The 26,577-nt window shown below is 39.4% G+C and overlaps 1 protein-coding gene across 11 annotated transcripts in view; it reads right to left on the bottom strand.

The window, feature by feature from the left end:
• Positions 1 to 26,577, bottom strand: part of Dnm3 (dynamin 3) — a 453,602-nt gene that overhangs the window by 264,283 nt on the left and 162,742 nt on the right. For all 11 annotated transcript variants that reach the window (XM_021227897.2, XM_021227898.2, XM_021227901.2 and 8 more), the window contains exons 11-12: positions 15,573 to 15,659; positions 9,527 to 9,597 (exon numbers count right to left, since the gene is read on the bottom strand). In XM_021227897.2, coding sequence (XP_021083556.1) covers positions 9,527 to 9,597; positions 15,573 to 15,659 — 158 coding nt within the window. The remainder of the gene's footprint in view (positions 1 to 9,526; positions 9,598 to 15,572; positions 15,660 to 26,577) is intronic.

The raw sequence follows: 26,577 nt of genomic DNA, 5'->3' as shown, positions 1-26,577 counted from the left end.
AAAATTTTAGAGCAACACCTTGAAAAAGAAGTAGACATGAATAAGGTTGGTCCTTTTAACCAAAAGCATTAGTTCAACCAAAGAACGTATGTGTGCTACATATATATGTGTGTGTGTGCATGTGTGTTTATATATAATACTTTTATGCATATATGTAATAAATATATATGATACACGTATTATATAATATATATGTGTATTATATATTGTGTGTAATATTTATTACATATGTATACATGCAAAACAACAAATACAGGATAAGCTTTATTAAAGCAAACATAAAGATTACTAGAAAGAAAAGAGATTCCTGTTTTCAGATTTTGGATAAAATTACCTTAGCTTTTATTATGTCTATGAATGTTTGTTGCTAATTCCATAATTCTTCTATTATGCACAAGTTGCTGTGCAAGTTTTTGCCAAATACTCCAGCATAAAACTATATTGAGCTTATTGCATTTATGCTTGATAAATTTTTTTAAAGTACATAAAAAGAAATTGGATTTTTATAAAAAATTAAGAGTACATTAGAAGTCATCCAAACAAAAAGAAAGCTACAACCTCACTTCTTCCCTTCTGCCCTCCCTGGTGTGCAACACAAAGACAGAAGTATCAAGAAAGTGTGCCTAGGAGGTGTGTGACTATGAAGAATCAGGACAGTTGCCCAGGAGGTGAGTAACTACTATCAACTTTAGTCCTATACATAGTGATGTTTTACAACATTCAGAGACAAGGAACATTATTCCAGTTTGCTGTTCTGAGATTTTTGTAAAGAACTTGAAATATAAATTTTAACACAAGAATACATATATCCACTGAATAGTGTTAACAAAGCCAGGGTGTGGGGAAATGAAAATTCAGGGAAACTACAAATAAAACTTCTATGGTGTAATCATGAACTCAGTTTGTAAGTGATCTTAAAATCCTTCTAGACCAATAGCTATATGTTGGAGCTCAGTTACAGAGAACTTAGTCATCAAAGGACAGCAGACAGCATTCAGCGTTTCTAGGCCAGAAAATAGTATGACAAAAGAATTGTTTGTGTAAATACTACTTCCCCCCCCCAAAAATGGGCAGTATTGACTCTGAAGCCAGGAAAAGAGGAGGCACCCAGTTTAATCAGCTTCTTCAGATGTTGGAGTCCTCCTCAGTGTTCAAAGTCAAATCAAGTTCAGTTCAAGAATTATGCCTTCTGAGATGCCTCCACTTCTCTCTTCTTGCCATGAATCCCTAAAGCCTTCAGTTTGTGCCCATGCTGTATAAACAGGCTAGTGTTTACAGGCAGGGGTATATTGCCACTCCAACAGTGTCTGCTCTTTGATAGAAGATGGCATACTCAATGCATCTTACTATTTCTAACACTTCTATCATAGATAGTACAAAACACAGAGTTTATGGAAATTTCTTAAATACATTTTTAAAGTTGTTTGTTTGTTTAGGGAGGCGTGTGCATGCCGCTGTCCATGTGTGGTAGTCAGAGGACAAACTGAAGGAGTCATTTCTCTCTTTTCATTACATGGTCCCAGGGATTGTACTTGGGTTGTTAGGCTTGGCAGCTAGCATCTTTACCTATGGAGCCATCTTGCCAGCTGCTTAAGAAATATTTTTGAGAGTTTTGTTTTTAGGCCATGGTTATGTATAATCAAACTATCAAAGTGTAGCTGCAAAAGAAATTCAAATGCTCTGAATAAGCATAGTGTAGCCATGTGGTAAAGCAGCAATAATGTTGAGCATTTTGGGGACTACAAAATGCTCAAACTTGCTGGAATATAAAGTTGCTGGACAGATGAGAGAGGGCTGATGACAATGTAACAGGCTGAAGATAAAAGTAGATGACAGAGATAGAAGGCTTTGGAAACTTTATCCTGAAAGCAATGAAGAACCCAAGAAAGGATGAAAAAGACCAAGACAGGGAGCAGGGAGACTGTTGTAGTCACCCAATTAAGAGAAAAATACCTTTGGTAAAGCAGTGACAACAGAAACAAGTAGTGAAACTCAGAAACATAGCATGGAGATAAAACCAAATCAACTTGATAAGGATGGAGAGAGGTAGACAGAGAATAAGCAGTACAGAGTGACCTCAGATTTCTAGTTTGAGCAACTGAGAGTTCCCATTCACACAGAAGTGGAGATAACAGCATGGAAATGACTCAGGGAATGCTGGGTTGAGGCTCCTCTTGGACATGTAAGCAGGAGGAAGCTGAACATCATGCATAGTTCAGGAAAAAGATCCCAGAATGCAGGTCTGGGTTCAGAGTCTTCCAAGAAAGGTGGTAACTGAACATCAGAGCTAGCGAGTTTGGTAGAGCATAGTGCATTGAATAACAAAGGAATAGAGCTAGGGAAGAAATAAATCAAGGATGAACAGCCCACAAAGATGGCTAAAAGAGAAAGGCTGGAGTAGAAAGGGAAAAACCAGAAAGGAGTATATGGAAGAGGCAGAACGCTGAAGCAAAGGCCAGATCTGTTCAAGAGGGAGTACTCAACGGTGTCAAATGACAGACTCAGAACTGTTCATTGTTAAACTATTTTGTCCTGGACAAAAGAAGTCATCATAGAGTGTTGTGGCAGGGACCAGAATGTTGGGGGTTGAAAGGGGAAAGACAAAGGAGAAAAGAGAAGACTCTTAAGTCATCTTAAAGGGTCTCGGTGCAGTGAGAAAATGGGGAACTCAGGAGATGCATAGGCTCTGAAGGTAAAGTCAGGACATGCACATAGCCATGGCCTGTTTCTTTTGAAGAAACAGAAATGGAAATAGAAGAAACTTCAGCAATGCATAGACTAGTGGGTAGAGAAGAGGAAGGAGAGAACCTTTCTCTATAGTCTAGTGGCAGGCCTTAGGCTCATTTAGTGGTAACTAAGAGACCAAATTTCTCTGTTTTTCCTTTAGCAACCACTATAGGGTACCACCAAGCCATCAGCAAAGTAGGAATCACCAATGAAGGATGCCATGCTAGTAGCTGAATTCAGTGTACTGTAAAGCTTGGCTATTCAATTCAGTAGCTGGTGGGTGGCTATGGTGATTAAATTTAAACTTAAAATTTTTTTTGGTTTTATGAGACAGGGTTTCTCTGTATTGTTTTGGAGGCTGTCGGTCTAGCCCGGCCTCGAACTCACAGAGATCTGCCTGCCTCTGCCTCCCGAGTTCTGGGATTAAAGGTGTGCGCCACCACCGCCCGGCAAACTTTATAATTTTTTTATTAGCCATTTCACTAGCACATGTTCAACTGCTCAATAGCCACATGTAGCTAGTGGTAACTCTAGTGATCAGGACGCTCTAAGTATGTCTAGAATTTCTAGGTTTATTAGGTGCATTGCCATGGGGTGAAGAAGCTCAGTCAGGGTGTTCTTTCATGTTACCCCCAAAAGTTAAGATTACTGCTGAGAGGCCCAGCAGTACAACTTACCATCTATAGGTCTGGATCCATCCAATCAGATTGAATCAAAAAGGAGTTAAGGGTTTCTAAAGGACCTCCAGTAAGTTTCTAGATAAATATGTGTGGAAAATTTACAGGACTGTGGAAGGGGACTGGGCGATGAAAGAAAGCTCATTAATTCCTAAGATTCACTTTAAGATTGAAGACAGAATTCTTAAAAATAACAGAGTTGATATGGGGTACCCAAACCAACTGATCCATCTACAACACAACCCCTACAATACATATAAGACTCAGGGGAAATGGCAGAAGCTCAGAAACATTGAAGGATAGGTGTGGATAATAACCAAAGGACTAGGATACCTGGTACTAGACATGACAGAAAAGTATCACCCGTGAAGTCTCAACACATAGTTGCCTGGATAAAACCTACATGATGATAACACCAGTTCACAGGACCCCAACCCTAGATGAAGAGCTAATCAATGGTTGATCAAAGAGAAGAAATCATTGTTTCTGAGAATAATCCCCCTAACATACAGGTGATTCAGTTCCAACTGGCTGGTCCTAAATGCATGTACATATGAGTAACATTAAATGTACTCAATAGGAGAGAGAGAGAGAGAGAGAGAGAGAGAGAGAGAGAGAGAGAGAGAGAGAGAGAGAGAGTTTGTGTGTGTAAAACAAATGAAGAGGTCCTAGATCTGAGAAGGAGTTGGGGGAAACAGGATGTGGTGGAAAGGAGAGAGGGAGGGGTGAAAATGATATACAGTAATCCTATGAAATTCTCAAAAATATTAAAATTTAAATTAAAAAATAAGCTTAAGACTGATATCCACTTATCTTTAAAATGATGCTTGGGACTTTATAACTCTCTTGAATCGGTGATTATTTTTGAATTTAAAAAATACTTTATTTTAGGGGATTACAATGTAATTACATCATTTTCCCCTTCCCTTTCCTCCCTCCAAACCTACCTATATACCCCTCTTTGCTTTATTGCAAACTCATGACTTCTTTTCTAATTAATTGCTGTCACATGTATTGTATGTGTGTGTGCGCGTGCGTGCACATATACATCCCTAAATACAACCTGATCAGTTATATATTGTTACTTGTATCATGTTTTCAGGGCTGACTATTTGGTATTGGATAAGCAATTGGTATGCTCTTCTCTGGAGAAGACTATTTTTCTCACTCTCAGCATTCTCCATGCTAAAGGGGGCAGGTGACACTTTTCATGCTTTCCAAGTTGCTCAAACTTAAGAGTTCTACCTGATAACTACTCCAGTCAGTGAACAAACATTCAAAAACTTTATTACTCAGCCTTCATGTGAGTCCTCCAAAAATCTGTTATTCCCTGATATCTAAGTGTAGGGCACAGTAGAGAGAACACCTTGTGTAAAGAGTAAACAAGGAACATCATTATTCTAGAAGTTGATTTTGTTATAGGGAAACATGAAAGAAGAATGTAAAGTAAGGCCCCTGCCCTGCTAGCTCTGGCATTTAATGGAAGGTTTAAACTCACTGTCTTTGACAAATGGCAACAGAGGCATTCCACAGGATCAGGCAAGAGACACAGTTCATGTCACAACCCCCAGCATTTTCATGGTGCTCACATAACAAGGTCTGAAGTAAGCCCCCTGCATCATTTCAAGTATGAGAAAACAGGTGTTCGGATCTCCTCAGCAGACAAAAAACTAAACTGACCTTGGGGTCTGAGACTTACAGTATCTGATTTGTCTTTACCAGACCATGTCTGGAGCCTTATTCCTCTTAAACCACTAATCACATAAATCTCAGGGACTCAGGAGTTAATTTGTGTTGAAGAGTGAATGCCAGAAGGGCACGAGAATTTGAACTTTCACTTTCGAAGACTTTTAGCTAAGGCATCTGTCCTGTGTTCCAATGGAGTGACTACTGAGAATCCAGAGACATGAACTAATGAGCACCTGGCCCAGTTCTGATTTGCTCAAGTAGCAAAGACTGGGTAGATCATCTAAGGAAATAGAATTTAGGGAATTTCTTTCCAATGAGGAAGAACTAATTAAATCTCTTAAGTCATGAGAAAAGTTGACATTTTCATCTGAAATGCTGAAGTTTTAGGTTCAGAAATTACATTGTCATAGTTGAAATAGCAATCTTTTAGAAGACAGGAAATACCGAAGCCAGCCTTCAGCAGAACTTACTGAGGCTTTTTGCACATGGCACATATTTTATGACCTGGGGTTAACAAATAGCTATGAGGTTGAAAAGAGAACCTCAGACTCAATAGAGAATGATTCTATAGCACAAAAACCCTGACTTGTCCTGAACACTACTCCAAAAATAAAAATTCTGTTCATCTAATTCTAGCATGTGTTCTTCCTTGAAAATAAATAGAACAAAAAGTCAGCTCCACTGCAAACATTACATGTACCTACATACGCCACCATCCCACAAACCTGAGAGCTGATACATGATTGTGGCAACTCACTAACACTCTTATGAACCAAGAGTCTATTTTTTCAGTACTAGACCTTCATTTTCTATCTTTGGAACTAAGAAATACTTACATAATTGTCTTCAAATATGGCTCGACTTTTCTTCCTTGATGGAAACAGCATTCCTGCCAACTTTAAAATTTATAGCTACGACCATATTTTTTTAATTTTTAAAAGCACAGAAAATACCACAATCCTTCAAAGTGATTTTGAAATGAACATTTCTTCATCTTCCTAATTACCCCATGCCACACTAAAATGTACCCATCACACAAATGGAAAGAACATTTACCTTTGATTCCTAGTGTAAAACATTATCTTTGATGGGTTACTAGCAAATGAGGAGCAGAATAAAGAGGCTAAATTTGATCAATGTATGCTGTGCTCATATATTGAAACAGCACACTAAGAGCCATTAATATGTACAGTTAATGTATATTAATGAAAATTTAAGTATTGTCTTTGGGATAATGAAATTAGCAACTAAAATATTCTAGGGGCAATCATATGAAAGTTATTATAAATTTTAATACACAGTAAAACTGTGGGGGTGAGGAGACAGTTCAGTGGGCAAGAGTGTTTGCTATGCAAGCATGGAGGATTCAGTTCAAATTCTCAGCCACCAATCAAAAACCCTCTCATGTCTGTAGGTGCTGGTAACCCCAGCATTTGGAGTTGACAACAGATGTATCCCTGGAATTCAGTTGCCACCAGCCTAGCATAAACGGTGAGCTTCTAGTTCAGAGACTGTATCGTAAAAGGAGCAAAGCACAGAATGATAGAAGACAACCAACATCCTCCTCTGGCCTTGCATATGTGTACATGGGTACCTGACCTACATCCCCCACACACACTATTCACCACATATATACATACACACAAGTACTACATACCACACAAAAACACATACACACACATAAAAAAGTGTGAGTCTTATGATCAAGTTCTTTTGTTTTTATGTATGGAAAGGGAAGGAAGAAAGGAAGGAGAGGGGAATAAGGCAGACAGGAAAGTAGTGGGAGGGGAGATAGATAGATAGATAGACAGACAGACAGACAGAGATAAAAACAGAGCAAGACAAAGAGACAGAGACTAACTTAAACAGACTACACTATAATTTTCTAACACAGGTTCAACTAGTTTCTAATTTCATTGGTTTATCTTCTGATAATTCTCAGAGGAAAATGAAACAGGGATTAGTCCTTGTTCTGTTTGTTAAACCAGTAAACAAAAAATGACCCAGCTGCTAGATCCCAGACCCATTCTTTAAAAGAAAGTCTTGGAGGGAGAAGAGAAGCTCCCAATGTTCTAGGAAAGTTTTAACAGCGTTTCTTCTTCTTCAAAGTAACAAAGCCCATCTCACCAGAAAATGGGAACTGTCTCCTAAACCTGAGACAGACTGTGTCAAAGGCTGTGTCTAAGACTTCTACATTTGAAAATTTTATTTGAAAACCTAAAAATGAATATAATAATGTAGCCCTACAGCCTCTGAGGCAAAAAAATACTGAAATGTAATGGAAAAAGAAATAAACTCTAGCCTATCAAAAGAAAGAAAGCAAAATAACAGAGAGGAGTAGACAGACAGGCAGACAGAGAGAAAGACAGGTAGATATTGACCTGGTACAAAAGGAGTGCAGCTAGACAGGGTTTTACACACCTGTAAACTCAGCACTGGTGAAGCATAGGCAGGAAGATCAAGAGTTCAAGACCATCCTTGGCTACATAAAGCTAAAGGCTAGCATGATTGTACCATGAGATTCTGTCTCAGGAAAAAAATAAGAGTGTTCAGTAAAATTTAGATTGTAACAATGGCTTTGTGTAACATTTAAACCTTGAATCCTTCCTAAAGGCATTGGGCTTTTGCTCCATCTCCTTGACTTGAGGTATGCCTCAAGGTAGCACAGTAGCACCCCTTTCACTTTTGACAAGGTGCATGTAGTTTATGCACATAGATGCATATGTTTATAAGATCCTAACTGGCATTTGCCCATCACAAAAACACAACCTTAAAGGCAGCATTCCTGTTGTTTCTAAAGAGGTAAAGTTAAGTTCATCTTTTAAACTCCTCAAGAAGCCAGTGAGACAAATGAAGAGCTTGCCATTTAAGGTCTTACATACTGGTCACTTACTAGACAACCTTCTGAAAGGCAGATCATAATTTCTGTGTCTTTATTTCTCCTTACAGAAATTAGAATAGAACTGCCTAGAGTTCATTGACTGTAGGGAGAACTGCGAGAAATTCTCAGATCTCCTTCTAGATCAAGGAAGAAGGGATACATGTTGAAGTTTAAGTGATTTTGCAGAGCGAAATGAACAGAAAATGGGGAGGACCATGGGACCAAGAGAGAGAGAGGACAGGGCTCCAGGAAAAGCTCATATAACAGTTGCCTATCAGGAGACAGGAGTGGTCAGTGTAGCATAAAGGACTGCTGGGTAAGGGAACATGTTTATCACAGAACCCTGAGAAGTTCACCCATAGCACACTGATAGGAATAACCAGGAAACACTAATACACCTCTCAACAGTAAGAGCCACTGGACAAAAAACTGGACTGTTACCATTACTTCAGTCATGAAAGCTACAGCCTCAATCAGAGGAGATGGTTTTCTTTGTCTAAAACATGCCTATAAATCTTTTGGGCCACTATTTAGTTTAGACCTCATGGTCTGCATATGCTTCTTCCAAGTCTGGGTATAATAAAATAAACTGAGTTGATATTTTGGTGTGTATGATTTTTCTTGTCCCTGTTCTTGAGCACGTACTCCAAGTGAAAGCACATCAGCTTTTCTATTTTATATCTAATATAAAATAGGCACCATTTTGTACTCTTTAGATTGCAACAACTAGCTTGCCATGTTAGAATTAGGATCACAATTCCTCAAACATGACAAATAGTGGTATCATTAACAATCAAGAAAAATTAGTGAATTCAGAATCTTAAAATGTAACACAATGAACAACGGTTTGTACGCACGACTTGTGAAGAAGAGCAATACATAAACAAGTGTATATAAATCATACACATTCTATAAAAAAGGAGTATTGTTATCCCAACAGATCACATCTAAGATTTAAAAGGATGTTGTTGTTGCTTTAAGGCTTTTTCATTCTGGTGTAGGAGAATCTAAACAGCTTAGTATTTTGGATCTTATGAATTGTTTGTTTGAATTATATATATATCTCTTTATTGCCTTTTGAAACAGGTTCCCACCCCTTAACTTAAGCTGGCTAGAATTCAATTCACAACAACCCTACTGACTTAGCCTTCCAATTGCTAAGATTACAAGTGTGAACCACTACACCCACCTGGGATTATATTTGATATCTGAAATTAATTGAAGAAAGCATATTACCCTGAATTACAATGTGCAACTATTATTGTTCCTATATGGGAGTTTGAGTATAAGCTGAAGATCATTTCCAAAAATATAATGAGTATTGAAGACACATGACTTTGTATGCTGCACAAGAAACCCAACTACCATCTTTATGAGGAGAATAGTAAAATTCCCTGCTCCATGACTTTGGGGCCCTAAAGTAGGTGGACTCCTCATTAGCTTTACCCAGACTGTCCCATCAAAATGTAATAGAGCTGTAATAGAAATTAATAATGTATGTTTTTATAAAACAGCAGTAGAAATGCATACAACAATCAGTTATCTCACGTACTTTGCAAAGCCAATAAAGTCTTCATGGTTGGTATTAATGTAAGAGACTTGGATGTCAATCAATAGCAGGACCTAGAAGACAAAGAGAATCAGTGTCATGACAATCCATCTTCAAAATTCTCAAATATTAAATTCAATAATTATCCATGTTATTCCTTGGTATTTGGTTTTTAAAGTATTTTTTATTCAAATAACAAATGGTTTTTCTCTCTTGGGAGCCTTTGTACTCTAAATTTGTATGTGGTGGGTAAGTCTGAGTATCACATAAAGAGAACAGCATTGTAGTACATAGACATTGGAACTGCTTGCTGTCATAGCCCAAAACCTAGAATTATTTTGTTCCTCAATAGCAGAGGCCATGTTCTAAGGAAAGGCAAGGATATATAAGCAATAGCACCCCTTGGTTTTCTTCTTTATTCCATCCTTTTCTTTTTAAGAGCCCTCTAAGTAACAAAAATATTTCATATATCAGCTCAGGAAGAGAATACATAAATACAGAACCTGCTTCAGACGAGTGACACTCATTATCTGACTAAAACTTCAACCAAAAACTAGCGTGTTGAACAACAAGCTATTGGTGAGATTTATGAAGGAAGGGACTGAACACATGTCCGAGGCAACACAAAATGTTTTCAATGTTAGATGTTTATAAACCACAAGTCAGAGATATGGAAAGCCTCTTTGTGGGAAAATGTCAGTGAGGAATTGAGGGACGCTAGTGAGGCAAGAAGGGAATAGAACAAGCAGAAATTGCCAGAGAGGGACTTTATTCTGGAGATCATCAATTAGGAACTTCTCTTACTGTTTCCTTTTGCTCCTTTAACTTCTCAATGTCCCTTTTCAAATACTGAGACTTGGTGACAAGTTAAAAAGAAACCCTGCCTGGTCTATATTTTCACTTTAACCCCTTATTTAGTAAAGGAAGAGGAAAAAGAAAAGGAAGACGAGGGAAGGAGAAATGTCTCATGTAGCCCAGGCTAGCCTTAAACTCACTGTTTATGTGAACGTGATCTTTGAGCCTTCTACATCCATCTCTGGTTCTGAGGATAAAACACAGGACTTTATACATTCTGGCTAAGCACCTTACCAGCTGAGCCAGTTCTAAGAGTCACAGTGAGTGCTTTTACCCTGTGTATCTTCACTGAAGGCACATTAAAGAGAACAAGTGTCATCACAACAGTCAATAGGCACAATGCTCTTTACATCACTCTCAAGTGGACATCTCTTTGGTAATATCTTCCCTAACTCTCATCATCCCTTCCCTTACTCATCATAACTCAGTTATATACACATGCATCATACCATACCATAACACTGTGTGTGTGTGTGTGTGTGTGTGTGTGTCTGTTTACCACAAATATAATGGATTATTTCCATCATTTTTTAATTTGGTGATCGTCTCAACAGAGGCAGGTATAGTCTACAGTCATACCCACCCTAAATGCTTCCAGTCTCATCAGAAGCAGGCACAATATTTGTCTTACTCCTCATCTTATCCTCAGAACCAAGCTTGATATGTAAAATAGATGCTCAGTAAATGTTGGTGGCTTTAATTATTTTTTAACTAAAGATAAAAGAATGGTCTCTTTTAAAGCGAGCCATTTTCTTCCCAAATAATTAGTGAGTGCCCAGTGATACTTGTACCCAGAACCATGAGATCTGAGACTGTACTTTCATGGCTACTCTGAGCTGGTCACCTGACCAAATATCACTGAGAATCATCAAGGGACCTGCCAAAACACAGATGAAAAAGATCACCCTTGTCTACTCTACTACTAAAAGAAATTAAGCCAAGGCATGGGAATTATTAGGGCAGTAACATCATATTTTCATAAAAAAAACTTTCATATTAGATACAAATTTGATTTTATCTCTTGAAAGATACTGAGGAATTATTGTTATCAATTTACCTATAGTATTATCTCTACTCTCCCACCAATCAAGTCAGATACTCATAAACATTATATTCCTAGACTCATTTGCCAAGATTCCATACCTATAGAGTATAATAGTTAAGTACAAATAAATTGTTCTAGCATAAAGAGCAAAATAGTCAAATGACTGCCAATGCAACCCAGAGCTATCATGAGTACCCTGGACACAGACACACATTGACTTGGACTGCAGTGTAGGAAAACAGTGAAAAAATAAAAACTATGGCTGTTTTCATTCATATTCCTGGAAATTCAACCTAGGAAAACAGCCAGTTTGCATGTGGGGGTTGAAAAAGAAAATGGTACATTTTTCCCTCATCTTTTCACTTTCTCAGAGTTTCTCCAAATCTTACCCAGTGACTGAATATTTAGTTGAAGAAAAAGAAATGTAGTACTTGTAGCTGCAGTAACTCACAAAACTACTTTTTAAACATGTAATTAGGCATATAGAAATATCTAGAATAGCTGGTGCATATAATGTTCTAAAACCCATTAACAACAATATTCCTTTCAAAGAAAGATCTAAAACTAGACATATGGTTGAGTGGTTAGAGGCACTTGCTGTGTTATAAACTGGTATTTGGATCCCAGGACCCAAAATAAGGTGGGAATCTAACATGTGCCTGTAACCCCAGCGTCAAGAGAGAAATAGACAGAGGGAATCACTGGAGCTTGGCTTCCAGCCTAGCCAAGAAAACACTAGCCCAGTGGTTCTCAGTCTTCCTAATGCTGAGACCCTTTAATACAATTTCTTATGTTGTGGTGACCCTCAATCATAAAGTTTTTTTATTGCTTTTCATAACTGTGATTTTGTCACTACTATGAAGTGTAAAGTAAATATTTTTGGAGATAGAAGTTTGCCAAAGAGGTGGAGATAGGTTGAGAACCACTGCAGTAGCCTCATATTCAGAGAGAGACTCTGCCTCAAAATAAAAATTGGAGAGTGATACATAAGAATACTCAGTATCTCCCCTGGTCTCTGTGCATGTGCAGAAGTTCATGTACTTGTACATACACACACACACACACACACACACACACACACACACACCAAACATGTCATGACAAACATGTACCTAAACACACACACACTAAATATTTTTTAATATTTTATTTATTTATTGTGTATACAGCCTTCTGCCTGCAGGCCAGCAGAGGGTACCAGATCTCATTCAAGGTGGTTGTGAGCCACCATGTGGTTGCCAGGAATTGAACTCCTGACCTCTGGAAGAACAGTCCATGCTCTTAAACTCTGAGCCATCTCTCCAGCCTCCACATTAAATATTTTTAAAGAATGCAAATAACTTACAAGATGTTACATAGAAAGTAAGAGTTAGAGCTAGAATTGAAGTCCAGGTAGCCAAAGCACAGAGTGCACTATAACAATTAGCCCTCCACAGGGCACAATGAGTTAGCCTGGCATACTTCACAATTGTATAGGGATTTACCTTGATTCAACAATAGTCTTTTTGAATTGTAATCACTACGATTGCCACTGAGTATCCCTAGACTACACCCACCCCCTTCACACAGCCCCTTAGTGTGCTATAAATAGACTATTAGGCTAGAACTTATGAGTATTAGGACCTGATCCTGATCCCAGGACTGTGCCTGACTCTTTCATATTAGCGTGACATAAAATAGGCGTAGTCCAGTCTGAAGTGATGCCTTCTGTCCTGGTCACTCTATAAGATCATGTCTCCTGATGCAAATCCTGAGGCCCAACTTATGTTGATGCAAGCCAGGACCATGTTCAGTCAGCAAGTGCAGTGTCAACCTAAGTCTGTGTAGCTGCTGATCTGTCTGCTTACTCTTCATTTCCACAGCCCTTGGGGCTGGTTCTTGGACATTGGGGCCTAGTTGTTTCAGATCAAATGCTAAATTGAAAATGTCATTTTAGCAAAACAAAAGAAAAATTAAATCATGAAAATGTCAACACCTGACCTATATACGGTCATAATGATGGTAAAACAATATACCACTTTTCTCAATATTAGTTTTACTTAGGATCCCTGTGAGTTGAGTTTATATGCCATCATTTGAATATTGCAGATAAAAACACAAGTCAAAGCATCTTGTTTATTTAAGATCATATGTGCAGTTGATTTTTTTTGATACATGACCTAGTATCACCTGGAAAAATAAGTCTCAGCGAGGGATTGCATGATCAGGTTGGCCTGTGGCCATGTCTGTGGGGGATTTTTTTTCTTGGTTATTTGAGGTAGAAAGACTCACTCTGAGCATGGGCATTCACAGTCAGGGACCTGATAAGGTTAGTGTGAAACTGAGCTAGTAAGAGTCACACATTCCTTTCTCTCTGTTCTTCGTTGTGGGTGTGAGAAGCTGCTTCAAGTGCCTGACACTTTGAGTGTTCTGCAGTGATAGACTATAAAGTGGAAAGGTAAGTCAAAAGAAATCCCTTCTCTCCTAAGCTGTCTTTTGTCAGGGTTATTTTATCACAGCAATGAAAATAAAACTAGCACAGGCTCTCATGCAACCCAGCCTGGCCTTGAAATGGCTACATAACAGAGAATGAACCTGAATTCCTAATCCTCCCGCCTCTACTTCCTAAGTGCTACAACTACAGGATTTTATAGAACTGGTTTGTATTGGTCCAGCAGCAGCCAAAACGTTAGACACGGAAAAGGGACCTCTAGTTTGGGACTATATGTCTGGTTCCTGGCTTCATTTCACTAGCTTGTGAGTTAATGCTGGCTAAGTTACAATACCTCTTTTCTCTACTTTGGGCTGTTATCCAAGATTGTAAAAGCTGGAAAACAAGTGGAAATTATAAATAGTGGGCAATTAATTTTCAAAGCACACTGATAAAAGTAGTAACAATCAGTCCCAAGCTCAAGCAGAGAAAACGATTTTCACTGGGCTCCCTCACAAATGCCCCAGCCTGCCAAGTGGCCGGCACTCTCTTCACTTCCGGTTTCCACCCTACCATCTGCACACTCATGCTGTGCAAGCTGTGTGTGTCTTTCTTACTGTGGTTTCTACTCTCTTTATTTTTATTTTTTCTCTCCTCTTTTTCTTCTCTGTTTACCCCTTCCTCATTCCAACCCATCTGACAATCACAAACTCTTGGAATACTGACTTACAGAGGCACTCAGAGATCATGCAGAACAACATCCCAATTCTGCCCATGAAAAAGCCAACAGTCTTAAGAGGTGATTTTCACAAGAACATGCTGTTACTTGGGAGAGAACACATGGCCCCAGTCCAGTATTCTCCCCACACGATGCTTGCAGCTGTGTCATGGAAGAACATTTGAAAGCCTTAGTATTTTCCATTATCGTGTTGATAAGTAACTAAGAAAAAGCCATTTTGACATAAGAATTTGTTATTCTTTTCTCAAATAAAGCATCCTCCCTTAAAAATTATCTTTCCAAGTCGGAGAACTAGGGTTCAAAGATGGTTTCAAGGTCATTCCTTACAAGCTAAGTGAATTTGCAAAATAGGTCTGAATGTTCAAAATATTAGTTCCTAAACATCTTTCTTCAATGTAGATTTCACAGGCAAGTTCACAAAAACATGTAAGAAAAATGCTTAGAATTTTTTAATATCTTGGAGTTCATATGAAGTCCATTAATACATGAGAAATCAATCAGAAAGAAAAAATGTATGTTTCTGGATTGGCAGTTTTCAATGAGCGGTGTGTATATGCTGGAAAGGTACACATGATGGTCATGGAAGGTTGAGGGTAAAATAGCAGAGCTTCCTATTTGGAAGGCAGGTTGTTCCCAGCTGTTGATTTGTTCACTGAGACAGGATCTTTCACTGTAACTCAGGCTGCCCTTGGACTTGCGGCAATCCTCCTGCCTCTGCTTCTCAAGTGCAGAGATTGCAGGTGTGAACCCCCATGCTTGACTCTGGATTTGTATTGTTGATTTTAAATTTTACGCTTCTGGATTTTTGCTTATATTTTAGCATGCATAGTATAGTGGTAACATATACAATTCACAAAAAGTAAAAGTAAGCATGATGTTGCTATGTGCTTCAATGTTTTTGTCATTCAGAATTAGGCCAATTACTGCTGACAACAAGACACCTGGGTAAACTCCTTCCACTCCCTAGGAAGACCCTGCCACCAGGCAAGGCCTCACTCACCTGGTCCTTGGTCTTGCCTTCTCGCTCACGGATGTGGTTAGCAACAATCCTTTCTGTTTCCTCACAAAGTCTGGGGAAGTTTGCCAGCTGTCAAGAAAACATATCTGGGCATTAATACCACACAAAGGTTGTACCATAGAAACAGAGCAGAGGTTCATGATGCTCTTACAGAGGCTGCTCCTTCTGAGAGCAAAGGAGAGACGTGCACTTCTGTAGGAGATCAGCCCCAGCAGCCCTGACATCTGAGAGGAGATGCCTGAAACTCAGGACAGTGGTTCTCTGCAAATAAAGCAAAAGCCCAGTGTCCCGACTAGTTTATTGCCAACTTGACAGCAGTTGAAGTTATTTGGGAAGAGAGATTCTCGATTCAGGAAATGCCTCCATAATACTTGTCTTTAACCAAGTTGGTAGTGCATTTTCTTAATTAGTGAATGATGTGACAGGGCCCTGTCCATTGTCGGCAGTGTCACCCCTGAGCAGGTACTTCTGAGGTGTATAAGGAAGCAGGCTGATGCAGAGGCCATGGAGGGCGCTGCTTACTGCCTTGCTTCTCATGGTGTGCTCAGCCTGCTTTCTTTTTTTCAAGATTTTTTATATTAATTTATTTTTGACACGCATCAGCTTCTGCTATCAGGTTCCTGCCTCGTTTGAGTTCCTGTCCCGACTTCCTTCAGTAATGAACAGCAGTGTTCAAGTTTAAGTCAAATAAAACCTTTCCTCTCCACTTTTCCACCAAGAAAGGAAGGAAGGAAGGAAGGAAGGAAGGAAGGAAGGAAGGAAGGAAGGAAGGAAGGAAGCTGAACAGGCCATGGGGAGCATGCCAATAAATAGCACTCCTCCATGGTGTTATGCTTAAATTCCTGCCTTTAGGTTCCTGCCTTGAGTTCCTGTCCTGATTTCCTTTCCTCCCCCACTCCCCCCTCTCACATACACACACACACACAAACAAACACACACACACACTTCAATCTAACAACTTCCCAGCATTCTGAGGTAAAATCATAAAGATTTTTATTACAACATTAATTTGGAATGACAAAATGAGACAAATAAACAGGAACTTAGCATGAATGTGTGTGTCACACCTATACATGCATGTGTGTACATGTACAGGCTAGAAGAGGGTGTTGGTGTCTTTCTCTAGCACTCTCTTCCTATTTCTCTGAAGCAGATTCTCTCTCTGAAGCTGATGTTTCCTCTTGGCTAGGCTTGAAACCAGTAAATCCCAGCCATACTCCTGCCTCTGCCCTCCTCAGAGCTGGGGTTTCAAACATTTGCAGAGACACCCAGCTTGTTTTCCAGGTATCAGGATCCAATTTGCCATCTTCCTGATTGTGTAGCAAACAGTCTTAACTGCTGATCCATTTCTCCAACCTCTGGAATCACATTCTCACAATATTTAATGGTGTTCACAATGTAATACAAGGGGGAAAAACTGAGCAACTAAACAGATAATGTACTGATGCCAAAGCACCACCATGAATCCTTAGATACACAGCCCTAAGAACTTTACAATCCCCAGGTTCTTGAATAACACTTCCTCAGGCTTGAAATAAGTTAGGAAAGGCCTCCCTGAGGGATGCTGCCTGAGGTCACCTGGGGTCACTATGCACACTGACAGTTTATATGTTGCACATTTGTTTCCCATGAAGACAAAAGCCCCAGTTCTTCTTAGAACCATCACAAGAACATCATCATCTCATGATCTGGTCTTTTAGTGGTGCAGTCTATTGTCTGTGAACAGTGAACAAACATGATACAATATGCATAACAGTAACTCTTTCAACTATTAGTAAGTTTATTCCTCTGAAGAGGTTTCTATAGTGGAGTATTTTCATACCACTATCAAAAAATAGAGAAAACTAACTGCTGTCATAACTCATAAGGAAAAGCACTTGCTATATATGCATGAAGACCCAAGTCAACCTTCAGAACTCTGTTTAAGAAAAGAAATCCAGGGATGGGAAAACGTGTCTATATTCCCATTTCTGTGAAGGTTGGGAAAGGAGGATCCCTGTGGCTCACTCCAACAAGCCCAGCCAATTAGAGATCCTGTCTCAAAAAGTAAAGTGGGCAGCACCTGAGGTTGTCCTCTGCCTCTACACTCATGTATACCATATACACGAACAGACACATACACATAGACACATAGACACACACACACACACACACACACACACACACACACACACACACCTGAGCTCACTTTTACCGTGAAAGCAGCCTGTAGTTCTGTGCCAACAGCTGAAACAAAAGTAAGTAGACTAAATTCTAAGGGAAACAAAAGAAAAACAACAAAATCCCTGACCTCACACGTTGGGGGCAGGGGTGGGACTGGAGATGACACCAGGCAGTGCAGGCTATAAGCATCACTGAAAAGCATCAATTAAATGAATACATTTGCTATGTGCCTGATCTGCAAAGGGTTCTGGGGGCATAGAATTCAAAAATGCTGGCTTTTACAGATGTGGTGCTCAATTCTTATGATGCACACAGTAAGTAAATCAAAGTCCTTCTGATACTCAAAATGAATTCTGATAAGGCTCTGTACCCTCCGCCTCATCAGCTGGTTTATTAGGAATTGCAGAGTGTTTACGCAGCCCTCCTTCCTGCTCTCCAACACCCTTTGTCCTGATTGCCAGCTCTGTATCCGCCTCACTTCCATACCTCTTAAGGAGCAATTACAATTTCCATGATCATTTAAATCATTACAGCTCCCAAGGTTGTTTGCTCTGGCTTTCAGTTAAAAGCCTACATTGCAAAGAATTCTAGTCCTGGCTGCCTAAATAATGATGATCTACAAAGCACCATATTTAGACCTCAATTCCCCATTAATTACTTATATTCTGTAAGCTATTCAGAAAGGATCAGTGAAACTAGGCTTCGCTACTGGTTATAGACACTTTCTATTCCTTGATTTCTATCACATCACTCACTAGGCCATCCTCTGGCTCTATACTTAATATGTGTCAAAAACACCTGGCATTGAAGCTTACACTGCAGAGAGTTTAGTTATCTATGTAAATATAGTCACACAAGAGAAATGTTCTCAAAGTGCAAGAGAGAGAAAGCACAGAGAAACCAATAGTTAAACCTACCATAAGAATGCCTCTTGAGATTTAACGCCTTTGCAACAAGCCTGAAACTTTCAGTCATATTGCATGTTGATTAAATGGCAAATTACTTCCAAATACCTTCTTGTTTAAATCACTTTACTATTCTTAAATAATGAAGATTCAACACAGAAGTAATATGACTCTTTTTTCTCAGAACCTAACCCTCTAATGTCTGATTCTGAGAAAATTTTAATGATACATGTCCTGAAAGAAAATTATTTAAAAAATGCAAAGCTGCATCTTAAATTATGTTCAATATCTCAAGTATTATTTGTGGTTGTGTGTAATTATTTTGAGGAACCTCAGTATAAAAATTTTAGTATGAACCACCTTTTTCTCTGTGGGTAAAAACAGCACTTGAAAGGTATTTCCATCCAATAAAACAAAAATTACACACTTATAAAATTTACTAAACATTAATGAATCAGATCATAAGACCCAGGCAATTCAGTTTCTCCTGGGATACACATTAGCCAGCCAAGGTTTCTATGGCCTCAAGAGTAACTAGTCTGATGCCTCAAGCAAAAACTCGGGCTGTTGGGTAATCACTATTCATGAACCTGTAGCAGGGATCACAGAGAAAACAAACCAGAACGGTTTCATCTATTAGACCTGACTTTGTGAGTCTTCGCCTACCACAGATAAGGGCTTGCGGTCTCTCTCTCTATATCTATATCTATATCTATAGATATAGATATAGATATATATAGAGAGAGAATATGGTCATCTCTGAGGAAAGTGCTATGAAGAAAGGAGAACCATATTCACCCACATTCACATAAGATTGGAAATATTGGAACTGAGGAGCGACTTTAGCATAGAGCTGTCAGAAAAAGCGAGCTTCTTCTGCATAGAACAGTTTTTGTTTTACAAATGGCATTTGGGAAATCTACAGAGCTAGTGAGGGCAGGGGAAAGGAGCCAGGTCCTGGCTGAAGGACTTGGACAAAGTGAATCCAGCACAAGAAATGTGTCAGCCACCCTCCTCCAAGTGGGCAAATTCCAAATCTCTAAACCTCAAATACTTTCTGCAACTAGAGGGAGAAATGATGAGGTGTATGATGGAAAAACTTTTAAACAGAAATAAAGAGAACTTTTGCATTATTCAGCAAATGCTATAAAATTAAAATTTCAAAGTCCAACCTTGGATGGAATAAAGCCTTACTGTTGTTAGTAATGGCATGCTTGGTCTCTTAAAGAATGCAGAAGACGTTTAAACAGGTCAGGGGTGGGTGACACTGTCTCCAAACAGTACCTGAAGGTCTTCATCGGGGTTTTGTCTTCCCTGTCATCCCAAGTTTATCTTTGGTAGACATGTTAATGAGCAGTGAAGTTGGAAAAAAGAAGAAAAACAGAAGGTAGGAGGGAAAGCTAAGCATTGGGCCTGAATTTCCTATAGTATCCAATAAAAGCTTCAAAAACTAACCATCCTGATTTAGAGAAACTGAAACTCAAGTCTCTCACACAGAGCACAAGCCCATCAGCATGGACCTACTGAACCTATTCCATGCTTTGTGGGCTTTCCTTTGACCCTACCTCAGCCAAACTGGCTGTCACCTGCTACATCCACATCATGTGATTTCTTTATCTTACCAACTGTGCATCCAAAATTACTATTGGGGGAAAATGGTTTAGGGTTGCAAATAGAACTGAACTCAATAAATCAAGTCCCTGCTGTCAGAGATTATACTCTCAGGGTCCCTTCATTGCCCAACAACAAGAGACATATGGGGTCTAATTCACATAGTCCCATGTGCCGAAAGGAAAAGGAGGGGGTAAGATGAAGACTAGCAGAGTCTCCTGAGCGTTTGGAGATGGAAAGATTGGGAAGCTGTACTTAGAAAATACAAGAAAGACTCTGATCACATGGCCTTTGAACACCTGAAGGAAGCAAGCATGTGATCTTTGCAGCTACTTTGACGCACAATAAGAAGTGTAAAGTCCCCAAAGCCCTGACACCTCGGGCTGCTAAAGAAACAAGGACATTGGTGCAGCTGGGATGGAGAAGAGAGAAGGAAGGAGGCAAGCTTAGAGATGTAAGTGGGGCAAGGTCATGTTGGGCATTGCAAAGCACAGTCATGGCTCTGGATTCTCTACTTCGTATGGACTCTGGGCCATAGGTTAACAGACCTAACATGCCACAAAGCTGAGCATTTCTTCAAAAAACACTTTGTAATGCAAAGTTCTTCTTTGGGCTTCTTATGGCCAACTGATGTGTCTTTTTTTTCTTGCAAAATTTTTTCTAAGCAGTGGGTAAAAGAATCAATGAATTGGTATCACAGCGATCCAAGAATGTGGTTTCCCAAAAGGCCAATAAATAGCACAGTTGCTAAACTCTGGTCAAAAAACAAGTTGTTCTTCTGTGTTTCCTGCAAAGAACTTCAGGACCTGGGATGATGAGCCAGGGAAGAGGAGGTAAAGGGAGACAGATGAAAACTGATGCCCACCAGAAAAATTCCTAAGTTGAGATGTCCCTGGAGAGAAGCCAACAGGCTATAAAGTCCTAATGTCCCTGCCTTGTTAGCCTGAGCCCCAGAAACAACAGTGAGAAAATATCGAGAAGAAATGCATTCCCCAAGGTTAAAAAAAAAAGCTAACTTTGTGCTGTGTTGTTTGAACACACATAAACCCCATATGTTTGAAACTATGTTTATATGGCATAAGGAAAAAATGTTAAAGGATTTTACACATAAAGCAATCAACCTGAGGAGGTATAAATGAAAACAATGCTCTAAGTATATATGTGTACAGGTATGTGAAACTATAATACAGCTAAAATAACTATATATTTTATGTTGCCTGGAGCAGTCTTGTTTTACTCCCATAATTATGGAGAAAGTATTAATAGCTCTCCCTTTAACTCTCAAGAATGTCCTGCACTGGACAATAAATTATATAGCCACTTTCTCAATGCCTTGTGCTCAAAGGGATCAAATAATGAAGTGTTAGCATATGTAACATTAATTAGGATTTTTTATCTGAAAAAAATTGAATTTTAATTATACTAGTTTTAAAATGAGAGGTTAATAGTAGACTTAAGGCCAAAAGCCCTGAGCATCAAAACAAAGCATAAAGAATGGCAGATGTTTGGATGAAAACCTGTCCAGATGTCATAATTTTCAAAGAAATGACTAAAACACTCTTTCGAAACCAAGTACATATTTCTTTAGCATCAGGGAAACTTAAGAACATGCAAATTTTTAATAAGTATTTAGACAGTGCCTCTCCTGGGGGTTAGTCACTGCAAGTGGTTCTAGGGCTTGGAAGATAAAAGGCAAAGCTCTTTGTTATAAATAAACTTACAATCAGCAAGAAGAGGGACTCACATGAACAAATGAACACATACAAATTCCCACACGCTATCTCAGGCATGATGAGAGAAACAGACATAGGCTAGCAACTGAAGCGTGGAGACAGGAGTAAGGAAAGGGGCCAGGAAAGGGCTCACGGAGGCCCTCCAGGAAAGCATTTAGGAAATGATGAAGAGTGTGCTGGATCTCTAGAAATGAGGAATGACTGGGGAAGACAGGAGAGGAAAAGCAGATATTCAAGACAAAGAGAATCACATGTACAAATGCCAAAGGCATGAAAAGTCTTACAAGGGGAGGGAACGGCAGCCATAACAAGCTGTGTGACAACAAACATAGCTGAACAAGTACTTAAGAAATTAGATGATGAAATGCAAACCTAAGTGATTTAAACTTTATGTTCAAGGTATGAAAGGGTATTAATTTTAACAAAACAAATAAAATATAGGTCTGAAATTTTGAAAGGTCAAATGATCAAGAGACTACTAGAGGAATCTTCAGAACCTAAGAAAGGACATAATGTAGTTGTAGCAGTTAGGGACAGTGTATTGGTTTGAATCTGTAATGTCTCCCATAGACTCTGGAAGCATCAATCCTTAGTTTGTAGCACTCGTGTGAAGGCTATGGATCTTTGAAGCAATAGGGCCTAATTAGAGGAACTGTGTTGTTAGACATGGATCTCTCAAAGTTATATGTGCCATGAGTTCTAGCCACAGTCTCAGCTTCTTGGTTTATATATGAGCAGCTGCCTGATATACCCACCACCATGTACCTTCTCAGCCAGAAACAAAAGCAAAACAAAACTGGAATTTCTCTAGAACCATGAGCTAAATGAAACCTTTTCTCACTAAGCTACTAATACAGCCCATTTTAAGTGGCCTGGTCTGGAGATGTCAATTGGTAATCACCAATATTTTAAGGTTTAAAGGGTAGATGAATAATAAGAGACATGAGTTGTCAACAAAAACTATGCCAAGAAGAAAACAGTGTCCATAATCAAACTTGGTAGGATCTCAGGATTTCCAGGGAGGCAAAGGTCATTAAGAACAAGCAAAGAGCACTCAGAGATGAAAGAGGGTGAGAGGGGCACAGCCACTTCAAAACAAGAGTGACATTCAAGAGGAATAAGCGTGTCCATTAGTTACAGCAGACAGGCCCCAGTTGACCTTGGCTGTGAGTATCTCCATAAAATGGTGGAGTGCAAGTCAGATGGAGGTTGAAGAATTAGCTGGAGAAGGAGAGAAGGAGAGTAGATAGGCTTGAGGTTGTTTTTCTTAATTACAGGTATGTGTTGGCCTTGTAATGTGACTCCTAAGAGAAAGCTTTCTTAAGAAGTGAGAGTGGAGGTACTAATGTAGCCTTGGCCCAGGTCAGTGTCCCATCAGAGATAAACATAAGGCAGGAGGGTGCACTAAGTACAGGAGTTTGGGGGATTGGAAGACAAGAAGCCAATCTCCAAGTTAAAGGGCCATCATGTAAAGGTGAAGAAGAGAGCATTCAATTTAGCATCCCTGTACAGAGAACATGAGGAGTCACGAATTCTAATCCACTGTAATATTATTGAGTAACTTTAAGATTGCACGAAGGTACAGTATGTTGTGGCATTCACTTAGAAGAAGAGCACCTGGTTTCCAGGCTTCTCAGGAACACAGGATAAAGATGATTGATAACTTTCACTATCCTTTGAGTTTCAATTGGTAGACATGTTGAATCAGGCAGAAATTAAGTAGCTGATGAACAAATCAAAAGTGTCTTGCTCACCCAATTCTCTCTCCACCACAGTGGGCTCTCTGATTTAAAACTCCTATTCTTATGTTTTTAAACCTAGGTTCAGAGGCAAAGAGAAGAGTAGCTTTCAAACATCCTCTGAGCTCTTCCATTAATTCTTTAATAATCTCTTTAAAATCTAAGGAAAGTTCGAGGGTTAGCCTGCATTCTGCAAGCCAGAGATTTATGGATTGCTTCTTTTAAGACATCTGTCTATGATGCTAAAGACCACAAGAAGCTAGGGGAGTGTAATCCCTTCAGGTACTGAAAGGGGAGTCTCAGGAAGCAACAGAATCAAAGAACAGTAGCTGTCAGCTGTTAGACGTGCACTCTGCATGAACAAACACTGAAGGTGAATTGAGAATGAAGATGAAAATTGTAAGCTAGATTCTAAAATTCCTGATGCATCATGGGAGGACACAGGGACTAGCTGTGACAGCAGAAGGTTTGGAGGGGTGTACATAGTATCCCTTGGGGTTTCATGGGAGACTTTTTCAGGAGAGTGGTAGAATCATGTTTGGGACCCATGACAGGAGAAGTAGGCAAATACCATGTCTAATATCAGGTCATTAAATATTCCTTTAGGTTTGTACCAATAAATTCCCATCCAGGAGAAATCTGTAGGGCACTACAACATCCTCAGAGAGAGATCAAGGCTTTCTTTGTTTCACTTTATTTTACTTAAAGCAAAATATAGAATGTTCTGAGAAGACAGTAAAAATATATAGCAGATTGATCCAGAAATTATAATTGAAAGAGAGGTTCAAAATGGGGAGAGCAAGAATCAGAGCCAAAAGTGTCTGGGAACAAGCTGTCTCATCCCAGGCTGACTGTCACTTTTCCAGTAAGTCAGGATAAAATAGGAAATGATAAAAAAATAAATAAATAAAAATAAAAAGATTCATACATACCATAAACACTTTATATAACTGAACATAAATGTACACACATGTGCCAATCTTTTGATGTCAGGCCAGGGCCTGCTTTCTGCATATGGATCCACTGATTAGAGTTATGCCTCTTCTGTCTTACATAAACCACATCCTTCATCTACCATTTCCAGTTTTGCTTTCTTTAAAGGGGGGGAGAATGTGAACACACTTGTTAAGTAATCTGAATGCAGAAACTCTACGTTTTTATAAGCACCCAACCAACTGCACGTGCTCTTTTATGGTTATCCTGCCCATACTTCACCAGTAGCCTGGCATTCACATCTAACAATTTAGCAAGGCTTTACAAAGCCTGGAGCTAAATTTTCAGAGAAACCAAACAACACTTTTTTTTATTTTACCAGTTTACACACTGTGAAATCGAGTTTGGTAAAAAGGTTTGAGGATCAGTGCGATTCCATTGCTCTTTGTTCATAGATGCAGGAATACATAACACGCCCAGAGGAAAGCCTCTGCATGGACCACATCTGTGTGCTGATGTCCGCAATCGAAGTGGTTAGTACAGGGTGTAATACTAGGTAATCCTCTGGGTTAGTTGTAGAAGCCAATCAAGAGTTCTTTAGATGCACAGGCAACAAGACAGGGAGTTGAGTGTGGAGTATTAACTGGCTTCCAACACAGTGAATGGTGGTGCTTAAAAGGTGGTTTTCTTCCCCTTGTGCTTCCTCTGTCCCCACCAGCCCTAGCACCTTAACCCTTGGGGCTCTTGCTTTTTGGGAGGAAAGAAGGAAAGACTTGGACAACAAGGCACACAGAACAACTGTAGGAACTCCACAGGTGGGTTCTCGGCTTCTAGTTATTTCTAGATAGCAAGTTACTTCCCCTGCCTCTTCTCATTCAGAATTTATAGCCAGAAGTCTCACTTGCTTGCCTTGTTCACTATGCACAGATCTTCTTCATCTGAGCTTCTCGTCCAGGAGACTGGGACCAGCACCCTTGCCCTTCCTACCATTCGCTTCCAGTAACCACACTTAACAACAAAGAGCAACAAAAACAAAAACATGTTTTCCAGAAACGCTCATGTTCCCAGAGTTAGCTATCATGGGTTAGTCCTGCTTTCCCCTAAATACTACCACTAACTTTCTTTTCCAGTACAAAAGAGTTCTTTAAAAATTTTGTGATGTGGCACACCTTTCATCCTGATACTTGTGAGGCAAAGGTAGGCAGAGCTCTGCAAGTTTGAGACCAGCATGATCTATATAGTGAGTTCTAGGCTAGCCTGCACAATACAGACAGACGTTGACTCAAAAAAATTTTTTTAAAGAAAAAGGAAACAAACAAATAAGTTTAATTTTAAATTTATATATGCCTGTATACATACATGCACATATGTGGGCACCTATATAAGCCAAAAGAAGGCTTCAGATCACTGGAGCCAGAATTACAGGTAGTCAAGAGCTACTACATGTGGGTACTAGTAACTGAACTCCAGTCCTCTGCAAGAGCAGTGAGTGCTCCTAACTGCTAAGCCATCTTCCCAGCCTTCCCCTAAAAGTATTATTTTAATGGTCTTAGCAATGTAAAGTTTTCTCCCTATTCTTCAGTGAGATGCCCCCCAAAAAGGGAAGTCTCTCCCCAACAACTCTCCTCTATAGATTTAATATATATTCAAAGCACAGAATATAGGTTGCTGTGGAAAAGGCCACTTAGAGATCAGGCCTTATTGTGATTAATCAGTGTGTTGGGTGTCCATAAGACTTCAGGCATCACTCTGTTTCATCCTTGCTGTATGACTTCAGGCATCGTACTTACTCCTTCTGACTTAATAATTTATGTGTGGCATGAGAAGGCAGCTATACTCATCAGTATACTACTAATGCACTCCAATGTGTGACATAGGCTTATGCCAATGATAACACCATGAC

The sequence above is a fragment of the Mesocricetus auratus genome, unplaced genomic scaffold (assembly GCF_017639785.1).
Source record: "Mesocricetus auratus isolate SY011 unplaced genomic scaffold, BCM_Maur_2.0 Super-Scaffold_100676, whole genome shotgun sequence".
Lineage (NCBI taxonomy): Eukaryota > Metazoa > Chordata > Mammalia > Rodentia > Cricetidae > Mesocricetus > Mesocricetus auratus.
The sequence above is the reverse complement of the archived record's forward strand: the minus strand, read 5'-3'. Positions and strand labels throughout refer to the sequence as shown.